The sequence below is a fragment of the Abramis brama genome (genome assembly GCF_963993115.1).
Source record: "Abramis brama genome assembly, chromosome: 23".
In the NCBI taxonomy this organism is placed as follows: Eukaryota; Metazoa; Chordata; class Actinopteri; order Cypriniformes; family Leuciscidae; genus Abramis; species Abramis brama.
The window spans coordinates 8,834,906-8,847,041 of record NC_139985.1 but is presented as its reverse complement, the minus strand read 5'-3'; the positions used below and the strand labels follow the sequence as shown (position 1 = coordinate 8,847,041).

The window sequence follows — 12,136 nt, the reverse complement described above, 5'->3', positions numbered from 1 at the left end:
AAATTAAGCCATACTTTTAAAGTATAAACTTTCCTTAAAATATTTAAGTAAACAGTACAGTGAGTGGATATTGTGTGGACAACATATCTACTTAATAAGAGTAATGTGGTACCCAGCCACATGAGACCTCAATACTTGGTGCACAATACACAATAACGGTAACATTCGTTGGATCATTTTTGAGTATGAATGTGTCATTTTGAGTAAAATGAACTCCAGATATCACAAAAGAGCAAGTTACTAAACCTAACAACAAAAGCAAGGATAAAACAGTGTAAATATAGCTGGAAAACAGTAAAAAATGCAACCTTATTAATTATTCATGCCCCAGTGCATGATGGGAACACAAGTATCAGAAAGTTGCATAGGTTTTACTAAATTTTATAACGCTGAAATTTACGCTTTCATTTCTACAATCTTAAATTGAGTACTAATTTAGAATTTACTTTGTTTGTTTTTTTAATTCTTGCCTGAACTAAAATTACATTTGTTTTTTCTGTGGTATTTACTTCACCACAGAATCATTTTTTGTGGAACTAATGTATTTTCCTTTTCCTCTCTCCGGCTAGTCAGTTGAGGGATAGTGAACTTTTAAAGCCTGGGATTCTTCTTTTTCTTGAGCTTACCAAGACAAAGACCTTCTTGTGTCTCATTCAGGCCCTGAAAAGCGTGACAGGGAACAGTATTATGATAACATACAGCAATTCAATTCAATCTCCTCAGACAACTCTCCACTTGCGGTCCCCTGTAGACCAAACCAAGTGTGTCTCTAGAAAAAGAGCAAATTTCATTGAGAAGGTCTCGATTCTGATGGGTGAGTAGAACGAGCATTCGCAAAAGAAACAAACGGATATCATATCTACTTGGTAGCTTATCTGACTTTCAGCTATGAGGTTTGAGGACGTCCTTCAAGAAATTGGTGGCTTTAACAAGTTCCAGTTTCTGGTTCTATACATCCTGTGGCTCCCACGGGTCATCCTTCCACTGCATTTCCTGCTCCACAACTTCATCTCAGGTGTGCCATCCCACCACTGTGCCCTGCCTCACTTGGACGGCCGGTACACAGATGGCACAGAGAAGGACAGTGAATCGGCACGGATTCTGGCTTTTGGCATCCCACGTAATGCAGATGGCTCCTACAGCTCCTGCAAGATGTACCCTATTCCCTTGGACTTCAACCCTAATGGTGACCTGTCCCTACTGTATGGAAACCGATCAAATGTGTCGGTGCCATGCCAGCACGGATGGGCATATGACCGCTCACAGTTCACCTCAACAACCGCCACAGAGGTAAGAATATACAAGGCACTTTCCTCTATTTCAGTGGCTTTCAACTCAAAGGCCCCCCATTGACAAAGACAACATTAGAAAGGCCCCAATATATATATTGTAATTCTGATGTAATGACAAAGCTGCTTATTTTTACACTTTTTCATTTACTTAAACTAAGAGTGGTAATATATTAAAATAATTGAACAAAATAATTATTAATAGTTAAAACAATTAAATTCTATAATTCCATAAATTTCCATAAATTCAGGGTTTCCATCAGGGTTTACACTTTTTATTACCAATTAATTTAAATGTTTTTTGTTTTTTTTGTCTATACTTTCGTGATTATGGGGATTTTACTGACAAATGTTGAATTCTAGTTTGGCATAACTAGAATAATTCCTATTCATTATAGAAATTTCCATGACTTTTCTGGGTCTAGAATTCACACTAAAAATTCAATCATATGTCCTGGTTTTCCAAGACTTAAAAAGATAAATATGAGTTGTTGAGGAAATTATTTTAAATAAGAAATACGATTCCAGTTTGCAACTTGATTTTTAGCAGTTCTAGCTTATTTTAAAGCATGTTTTGTCATATTATAAATCATTGTAAGCCATCTTGAGACCCCCTAGTTGAGAATCACAGCTCTGTTTTATATGTTGATGAAAATATATTAATTCATTTTCATGCATGGACTTTATTTCACCCGTATGTTCTCTAACAAAGACAATATAAGAAATCTGCAAGGACTTTATCATGGTGTGATTTGTCTCTTTTTTTCTAGTGGGACCTGGTATGTGACGACAAAAAACTAAACCAAGCCCTTGCCACATTTTTCTTCATTGGAGTGACAATCGGTGCTGTTGTGTTTGGCCAGCTGGCAGACAAGTATGTTATTTTTTATCAATCTTATGTTTTAGAATAATTTGTTCCATGCTATTTTTTTCTATGACCAATTATTTTCTGCTATTTTTTTTTTTTATATCTGAGTTTCATTTGGCTCAAAGTTGGTCACATGATTTTACTACAATAAAGTGTTTTTACTCACATGTCTGAGGTTGAAAAATTATGAATTGCCCTTGATTTGTTCTGCATAGCTGATTTGTACATATGCATAATCATTCTTTGCTTTCACAATAGAGTTTTTTCTTGAGTGATACTCATTATTTGTCATGGAACGTCACAGTTGAACCCACGTCTAAAACTGCTTACCTCAGGCTATTTGTGTAAAGAGCAAGAGACATTTTCCATGTGATTTTCACTCTTATAAAATGGTGTAATATTCTGTGTGGTTAAATATGTCTTTCAAATCACTCCACAGGTTTGGTCGTAAGCCAATGATTCAGGTGTCCTTTGTGGTCAGTGCTATTTTTGGAATTGTCGAGGCTTTTTCTACATCTTACGTGATGTTCGCCATAGCAAGAACCTTGTGTGGACTTGCCTTGACCGGGATGTCTATCACCACAGTGGCCCTGTGTATCTATCAATTTATCATTTTTTAATCTTCAATCTCTCTAGTCAACATGATCAAAACTGATCCTATTTACTTTCTTGTGAATTATATGTTGTCCAATGTATTTAAATGTATATACACTACCATTCCAAAGTTTGGGGTTGGTAAGATTTAATTTTTAAAGAAGTCTCTTGTGCTCACCAAGGCTGCATTTATTTGCAGTAAATACATATTAAAAAAAACATTTTTTCCATTTTAAAATGTAATTTATTCATGTGATTGCAAATCTCAATTTTCAGCATCATTACTCAGTCTTCAGTGTCACATGATCCTTCAGAAATCATTCTAATGCACTCTAAAAAAAAATGCTGAGTTGTTTCAACCCATGTTTGGGTCAAATATGGACAAACCCAACTGTTGGTTTAAAGGGGTGGTATAATGCCCTTTTCACAAGATGTAAAATAAGTATTTGATGTCCCCAAAGTGTGTATGTGAAGTTTTAGCTCAAAATACCCCACAGATATTTTTATATAGCATGTTAAAGTTGTCACTTTTTGAGGGTGAGCAAAAACACACCAATTTTTGTCTGTTCCTTTAAATGCAAATGAGCTGCTGCTCCCGGCACAGAGGGCGGAGCTTCAACAGCTTGTGTCCTTTTACCTGACACAGACATGCACTGAAAATTTTAAAAACTTTTAGCCTTTTATGTACAAAGTCAGAAAGATGGAGAGACTCAAAAGAAGAAGTGACAACATGTAGACAACATTTCTGAATGGTTAGTTGATGAATTTATGTAGCTTATGTGTAGCCTAATTATCTTCTAGTCATTGATTAGCATATTCTGTCATGATAATCTATAAAACGCATTCCCGGGGGCGGGTTTATGTAAATTTTAGGGTTTGTGATGTCACTAACCCGGGAGGAATGCTGTGTAGTCCTTACCAGCCGTTTGTTGTAGTCCTTAAAAAGCAATTTCTTTAAAAGAAAATATCTCCCTTTGCTTTGAACTTTGAGCGTTGTAACTTTGCATATGTTGTTTATGCTCAAACAGCAACATTACACACTAACTAAAGTTAGAAAAGTGAAATCATATTCAACCACCCCTTTAAAATTTTGTATTACATTTTTAAACCCAACATTTGGACTTGTTCATATTTGACCCAAACATGGGTTGAAACAACTCAGCATTTAGAGTGCATTAGAATGATTTCTTTATTCAAAATAGAAATATTTTGCAACATTATAAATGTCTTACTTTCACTTTTTAGCAATTTGATTAATCCTTACTAATTAAAAGTATTTTTCAATTAGTTTCTGGAAGCAAAATAGGTTGAGAAAGTATCATGTTGCTTAGACCCGATTATTCACAGTATTGTTTTCACCGACTCTAACATGAACTCCGCTCACTCTACAGGTGTTGAGTGGACAGACGTTAAACATCGCACATTTACGGGTACCATCATCAGTCTCGGATGGAGCGTAGGGAACATGCTTCTGGCTCTTCTGGCATATCTCTTCAGGGACTGGCGCCACCTCATCCTGGTAGTGACATCCCCCTGCCTTGTTGGCATAATTGCCTGGTGGTGAGTGGTGGAACTGCAAGTGAAAGAATAACGGGTTATTGGACCAGAAAATGTAGTGGGATTTGAAATACAAACAGTTAAAAAGGAAGAAAATATCGTCCGATTTCTATTCATTATGAATTAACAAATATTACAGATATTTAAATAAATATTACAAATATTTATTTATATTTTTACAAAAATATAATGGATATTTTTAGGCCTTTAAATGTTCATCATGACTACAAGACTATTTTTCTCCTTTACAATTCACCTCAAAAGGTGGGTTCCTGAGTCAGCAAGATGGCTGCTGGCCAAAGGCAGGGTAGAAGAGGCGCAGAAGTATCTCACTCAGTGTGCTAAGATGAATGGAAAGTGCACTCATAAACTAGAAACTGAGGTAAACACACCTAGCTGAGCTTTCATTTGTTATAACCAATTTTGAACATATCCTTTATCTCTTCATTAAAACAAAATAAAACATCTCACTGTCATCTATATACTATAGACCTTAAAGAAAATCACCATTTCTGAGGTCTCTGACAAGGATCATTCCTACCTTGATCTAGTGAGGACACCGAAACTGAGGAAGATTGTGCTTTTGTCAGGGATTTTCTGGTATGTGAGGACTTTTTTTTTTCTCCATTGTGATATAAAAGTCAATAGCTGTTTGTTTTGTTTTTTAAAACAACCATCTTTATTTTAATTGACAGGTTTGCAGTTGCTTTTACCTACTATGGCATCAGCTTCAACATCACTGGGTTTGGTCTGAACATCTATCTCACGCAGTTTGTCTATGGAGTCATTGAAGTCCCAGCTAAGGTTGGGACCTACTTCACTCTGGATCTGATTGGACGGAGAAACGGCCAGGCGTGGTCTCTCATTATAGCAGGAGCTCTGATTGGTCTAAACAGTATAGTCCCAACAGGTGCTCCTTCATTCTTTATCATGCTGCATCTTTGTCTTTGATGGTGGATATATGAATTACTGAAGAATTGTGCTATTTCATCTGCAGAGTTGGCTGTTGTGCGCACAGGAATTGCAGTTATTGGGAAGGGATTCTCAGAGGCAGCCTTTACTATTGCCTTCTTGTACACATCTGAGCTCTACCCTACAGTACTCCGGTATTTTAAAAATACAGCACTTGTAAAGTTTTAGATAAAATTATATTTAAAATGTTATTTTAGATAAAATGTTATTGCCAAAGGTTTCTCATATTTTTCATATGCCACGGATCCCCAAATATGTTCATCCTCGTATGAGGGACCCCCATCCTAAAATTTTAAAGACGTCAATATTTTTTATAAACACCCAAATTTATACACTGAAAAGTTAATATTATAAATCTAAAATTAGTTTGTTAGATTATTTCTGTTACAATTCCTACAGTATCTTGTTTCCCCTGTCTTTTGTTTAAGGACTCTTATTTTGAAGTGTATTTTTGTTTTTATTGTTCCTGCTGTTTGACTTCCTGTGATTAGTTCCTGTTTTATTCAGCTGTGTCTCATTTCGAAGGCTGTGTCCTCTGGAGGTCGCATTTGTCAACTGCTTATGTCATCAATGATGTCTCATTTCTTAATAGTAAACATTACATCCCAAAGTCATAGTAAAAATACAACAACTTATACTTCAGAAGGAATAACGGTCAATGTAATAGTAGTTACTTTTTCTGAAATGAGACATCCTTGATGATGTATACGGCTGACAAATGTAACCTCCGGAAGATGCAGCCTTCGAAATGAGACACAGTTTTCATTGCTGCCTCGTTTGTTCCCATAGTTACCCTTATTTGTTTCCATAGCAACTCATTACCCACACCTGTTCCTTGTTCCAGCCCTTGTTATCTTGTGTATTTAGGGTCCGTTTACATGTCACCATTTTCAACAAAAACTGAAAACTTTGAATGCATTTTGGCTATTCATTTACACATCAACAGCATTTTGGTGGGCCGGAAATGAAAGTTTTTGAAATTTTAAGGGTACGTTTACACGATAATGTACTAAAAACGGCAAGTTTTTCCTTTGCGTTTTTTTTTGCGTACAGACAACAACATTGTCAAAACGATCCCCATTCACACGGATTCACGAAAACGAATAAAAACTCTGTATTCTGCTGCCAGGCCAGTAGTTGGCGATGTCACTTTGTAAAGAAACGCTACAAACACTATGTTCTTGGTCTGGTTTTGTCCAGTGATGGCTGTTTCGATTTTGTTCCTCTTTACTCCGTGTTTTCAGTTTGTTCCTAATGTTCAGTGTTTCTTTAGATATTTTGAGTTACCTTGTATATTTCTGTAGCTAAATAAATAACGCATTGCATTGGGGGTCCAGCTCTCCCTCATTTCTGAGTCTGCTCAGCATTAAAATTATATCTTTTTTTCTACTCACTATAATAATGTACTGTTAAAAATATATTATTTATTTATTTGTTTAATTATGTAATTCTAGTTTAATTTTTATTTATTTATATAAATCAAATGTTTATTTATTTATTTTAATCTGATTTATTTAATTAATAACTAACTGCTTTTTAATTTCAATCCCATTTTTATTAATTAATTAATCTAATTAATTTATTTGCTTAATTATTTTTATGTTACTTATTATTTATTTAATTTTTTTAACAATTTTTTATTGATTTTTTTACTACTCCAAGGACTCCCTGTCACTCCCATTCGGCCCCCTGCGGGTCCCTGGACCCCAGTTTGAAAACCCCTGATTTAATCCATATTTATGGTCTACTTCTTGTCTTTGGAATGAAGCAACTCACTCTGCTTCTCTGTATCTTTCATAGGCAGTGCGGCTTGGGCTACACCTCTTTTATAGCCCGTATCGGAGGTGCGCTCGCCCCTATGGTCATATTATTGGAGGACATGTGGCGCTTTGCACCGCCTCTAGTGTTTGCTGCCACTGCAGTTTTCAGCGGATGTGTGGTCTTCCTGCTGCCTGAGACCACCAACGTTCAGCTTCCAGAGAACATTCTGGATATAGAGGAGGGGAGGTATAGTATCAGATCATATCCAGTATATAAGGATGCCAAAATTGCTTTCTGCTGAATCACACAAAACACCACAACAACAAATATTAAATTCCATAATACTGCATCTTGATATAAGATCCCACTGTGAAATATTGATCATTTATTTATTTATTAAAGGCACACAGTGTCCACGGAATCAGAGAGGGACGTTGAACTCTCTGAGATGAATTCTGGGGCTTTACAAGAGAAGAACTCATAAAGGCAAATACTGTCAGAAGAACAATGACTCCTTAGAGTTAAACATCCTTATGTACAGCTGTGAATAAATAACATCAACTGCAAGACATTTTATGGTGCACAAGGGATTAAAAAAACATCTTTGAGGTTTCACAAGACTGAGAAACAAATGAAATGTCATTGAATTTAAAAGTCAACAAATTGCTGTCTGTTAAAATAAGGTGTTTTTTGTATTTTATCTTCTGAAAAGAAATAAAATGTAATGGTGGAAATGTCTGAATGGTTCTTGTGTTCTTGTACATGTGCATTTATCTTGATATGAAAAATATTAAAAAAGTTTGATAATTTTGTATTATGGAATTCAAGACATGCAATACACCTCTTTAATGGACTGAAATTTAGAATTTATTAAATGTGGCACTTACACTTACCGCTATTTCTTAACAGTTATACAAAAATGTATAACTTGCCTATACTTTTTGTTTAGACTCAAATATCATCTGAATTTTCCACACACTTGCAATTACGCATTAACACTCCTTAGCGGCAGGGGGTGCTAGTGCACCACATACAGCTTTACATACAACAGGCGTAGTAGAATTTCACAGGTCAGCTGTTCGCTGACGTGCTGATCTTAACCCCCTCAAAGAAGTTTTCATTTTATTAGGATTTTAAAATATGACCCTAAACAACATGGCAGACCCAAGACGACCGAATAAGATCTTTCGGTGAGTATTATGTCTGTGTTTAACAATTGTTTCATTCACTATGCTGAGAGGTGTGATTGGCTCTCGTTAGCATCACTGTTAGCCGCAGTTCGGCTAATGATTAGTAGAGATTAAACCAGATTTTCACTGAAGATAGATGTATGGTTTTTACCTAATAATATACTTTAAATTAAATGGTCATTTTATTAATGTTACTTGTTAAATTGTATAAATATTAATTCAATAATGTTAAGTAGTGCTAATTTATTAATGACAGCAATTGTATCGTTGTCGTTGCATATTTATGTTATTATCTAATGCTTCATTTATTTCGGTTTGTTCACCTAGATACTGTATGTCTTTATGGCTATCTCTGATGAAATCAGAGTGTGTGTATTTTATATGAAATCGATGCTGGATTAAATGACAGACAGCATTAATAGCATAGACTATTAATAGTCAAGGCATATTGTGTTTGTTTTACAGCTACAAGCCTCCCCTATTAATAGCATAGACTATTAATAGTCAAGGCATATTGTGTTTGTTTTACAGCTACAAGCCTCCCAATACCGAAACGAACCCGACATTGGAAGATCCTACACCGGATTACATGAACCTGCTCGGCATGATCTTCAGTATGTGTGGCCTGATGCTCAAGGTGACCTCATTCTCATCTACAAAAACTCCTGTTTACAGTCAACGCTGCTGTTTACTTCATGAATGCTCACTGTTTGTGATTAAAACATGAGCTGAATGATTCTCAGTGATTATGTAATGTTAAATTATGTTCCATTTGTGTATTTTGCCAGCTTAAATGGTGTGCATGGATTGCGGTGTATTGCTCGTTCATCAGTTTCGCCAATTCAAGAAGCTCAGAAGACACTAAACAAATGATGAGCAGCTTCATGTGAGTTGCTTATGCTCATTTGACATTCTCATAATTAATTCCATTTTTTTTTTTTTTTAATTGATCAATGTTAACGTGTAGTCTACCTGAAGAATTTCTCAAATGTTATGCTTATGGGATTGTATGCCAAATGAAACATGTATTCATTCATTCAGGCTGTCCATATCGGCAGTCGTGATGTCGTATTTGCAGAACCCGCAGCCCATGTCGCCACCGTGGTAACAAATAATCCAGACCCAGGGAGATATCTCAGCAGGGACGGCATGAGAACCAGCTGATCCTCCCACTGTCCTTCTGGAACACGGGGACATACACTCATCAGCCCAGCTGGCCAATCAGAGGCTGTCAAATTGACCAGTGTAGCTCCTGTTTGACCTTTTTTCAAGTTGTCTCTGTGTTCACTGATTTTTATGTATGTGACTGACCACACTATGCGAAAAATATTCATATGATTTTGAGAAATAAATGACTGTTTTGACATTTCTTTGTGGCTGTATTTTTCATATATACACAAGTAATTAGTGCTAAGTAGGACACTTTGATGTGCATAACTAGCAGGCGAGATTTTGGAGATGTTAATGTATTCATGCTGCTGCTGCTTCCAACTATATGTGTGGACAGAAGCTTAATAAGCTTTTTATTTAGTTAGATTTAGTTTTTCCAAGTGTGCTGTAAGAAACCGCTGCTAAACAGATATACAGTACCGTACAGACGTGCCAGATTCATTCCTCTCTCAGTGTGTCCAAAATGGATTCTGCTCAGGCTTAGAGGATTTAAGGAACAACTGGCAACTCATGAATTGGCATTTTTGGAAGTATTGTTATTTTTCTTATAAAGAGGAGCAATGTGCACAGTCTGTTATTTTGATTGTTGTCTTTATAACATCAGGGCAGTTTCTTCAAAAATCTGTGAAAAAATAAATAAAAATGGTCTGTAACCTATTATGCTATGGTTTGAGCACTTTTCTGACGAGATTATAATCTATATAATTATAATATTAAATTATTTATTTATATGATGTGTTCTGATGGCAAATCTATCCTCTGATTTCTGTTTTTATATATATATAGGCCTACATTTAGACATGAAAAACACGAGCAATTAAGCATGACTAAAATAATAAGAAACATTATTTATTTAGTATTTAAGATTTTGTGTATCGAATTTTATTAAATGTCTTATGACGAATGTTTTATGTCACTAATGGTCAAAGCTGAGAAAGACGTTGAGTCAGCATTTTACCGTCATCTGACAATTCAGACTCTCTTACGTCTGATCAAGCTTATTGGATAATTCATAATCTATAAAATGTTAAATTAACCCAATAATTATAATATATTATGAATTATTAAATGACATTTTATTGTTTGTGGATATTTATTTTTGGTAGCCCAACGACTGATCAGTGAAATTCGCATTTACATTTCCCGTATGAATAATAATTTGTGCATCTCATAATAAACCTGCGGATGGAATGACAAATTACACAACCACACCGTCTCTCACCCATCGCGCAGCAGCAGCAATCAAAACGCGTAGTTTTAGTCCGCGCGACACTCAGTGCCATTACAGTCACGTATTCGTTACGCGCACAGAGCGCGAGACTCATCGTATCGTACAAGTGCATGCGGGTCTCGCGCCACGTAGAGTCGTTTCTCGAGAGCCTTCGAGAGCTGTCACTCCTGAGAGGAATACCAATATTACACTGAGAGAAAATACAAATTATCTGTTTTGTCCAAGAAAAATACTTAAAGACAGAATGCTCCGAGCTTGAAGATGGAAATGCCCTCCTGCTCTGAGAAAACGGACCTCGGACCATTCAGTTTGTGGAGTTTTATTGTTAGTTTTGTCAGTTATAAACTACAGGTGATCCGGACGGGTCCAGATTCCAGGATCTTCTCAGAAAAAACACACACCTTTCTGGTAAGTGTTTTGTCTCTTCTCTGTTCAAAATCGCTTATTTTTCTGTATAGCCTACATAAAGATGTTTATACATAATATTTTTCTCTATATACAAATAATTAAAAAATATAGCCTATATTTTCTTTAAAAAATATATAATTAATATAATGTAAAATATAAAATTATCTATCTATCTATCTATCTATCTATCTATCTATCTATCTATCTATCTATCTATCTATCTATCTATCTATCTATCTATAAACCATAAACCTTTACCTGAAATATCTGGGGCATCACAGAAGAATATTTCATCTTTCTTTGGTTGAAACGTACCATGAAATACCATGGTATTGCTCATTTGCCATGGTAATACTATATTTGAACTACCTTGGAGTACAAGGTAAATACCATGGACTATATCAACGTACTATGATTTTACTACCTTATATATTCAGTAAACGGTATCACAGCAGTGAATTTTTGGACTTAACACAGGACTTTTGTATTTGTTAGATGTTCTGCTGCCAGCCTTTTGCTGTTGTGTGATGGCTTTCAGCCAGTGTTCACTCAGCAGGTAGCATATTATCTATGCTCTGAAGGGTACTAAATGCAGCAAATCATTTTATTGCATGTTCAAACATTTTCCTTTGTCCGTCTATTAAACAATACACATGTCAGCTGCAGAATTGGCTGAGACTGAATTTCATCAACCATTTCTGATAACAGTACAATTATTTTTTCATTTGCAACCATATCAATTGCCTGATATACTTGAGAGATAAAAAATCTAGTTCAATCCAGTAAAAGTATTCTAGAGTTTGATACTTGACATCTTTGAGTAGGGATTCTCATGGCCATTATTTTTATGGGTAGGCTAAGTTTTTGTGGTTTTGGAGAACTTTGTAAATAATTGCATGTATTCATACACACCCACACAACGGTGAGGCTGTCTGTGGGCTGGTGCAATGGAGAACCAACCCACACCAACAGCCACTTGCTGTAACACACATGAAATCATCCAAAATTGGATCTTACAACCTTTTGTGGATATGTTCATGCTTTACCTCGCCATTACAGTGAGATTTATGGTGTTGTCGCTTCAGCAAACAAAGCA

General features: G+C 35.7%; 3 protein-coding genes across 3 annotated transcripts in view; all 3 read left to right on the top strand.

The window, feature by feature from the left end:
• Nucleotides 1-888: 888 nt before the first annotated feature.
• On the top strand, nucleotides 889-7,779 carry slc22a7a (solute carrier family 22 member 7a; the record flags this gene model as incomplete). The annotated part of the gene is made up of 10 exons (XM_084101258.1): nucleotides 889-1,290; nucleotides 2,060-2,163; nucleotides 2,597-2,751; nucleotides 4,143-4,311; nucleotides 4,573-4,690; nucleotides 4,799-4,908; nucleotides 5,004-5,218; nucleotides 5,306-5,414; nucleotides 7,081-7,287; nucleotides 7,444-7,779. The coding sequence occupies 10 exons, from the start codon at nucleotides 889-891 to the stop codon at nucleotides 7,523-7,525; spliced, it is 1,671 nt and encodes a 556-aa protein (XP_083957384.1). The 3' UTR covers nucleotides 7,526-7,779.
• Nucleotides 7,780-8,076: 297 nt separating this feature from the next.
• On the top strand, nucleotides 8,077-9,597 carry wdr83os (WD repeat domain 83 opposite strand). Its single transcript, XM_084100954.1, has 4 exons — nucleotides 8,077-8,231; nucleotides 8,763-8,868; nucleotides 9,020-9,117; nucleotides 9,273-9,597. The coding sequence occupies exons 1-4, from the start codon at nucleotides 8,182-8,184 to the stop codon at nucleotides 9,337-9,339; spliced, it is 321 nt and encodes a 106-aa protein (XP_083957080.1). The 5' UTR covers nucleotides 8,077-8,181; the 3' UTR covers nucleotides 9,340-9,597.
• A 1,190-nt stretch (nucleotides 9,598-10,787) lies between these two features.
• Nucleotides 10,788-12,136, top strand: part of cacna1ab (calcium channel, voltage-dependent, P/Q type, alpha 1A subunit, b) — a 140,318-nt gene continuing 138,969 nt past the window's right edge. Inside the window, exon 1 of the mRNA XM_084101344.1 lies at nucleotides 10,788-11,040. The gene's annotated coding sequence lies outside the window, so the exon portion shown is untranslated. The remainder of the gene's footprint in view (nucleotides 11,041-12,136) is intronic.

Bases quoted from the DNA above. Each gene is read 5' to 3' on its own strand.
- wdr83os (XM_084100954.1), top strand. From the start codon at position 8,182: ATGACCCTAAACAACATGGCAGACCCAAGACGACCGAATAAGATCTTT. The intron at 8,869-9,019 runs GTGACCTCATTC...GTATTTTGCCAG, and splicing joins TGTGTGGCCTGATGCTCAAG to CTTAAATGGTGTGCATGGAT. The intron at 9,118-9,272 runs GTGAGTTGCTTA...TCATTCATTCAG, and splicing joins CAAATGATGAGCAGCTTCAT to GCTGTCCATATCGGCAGTCG.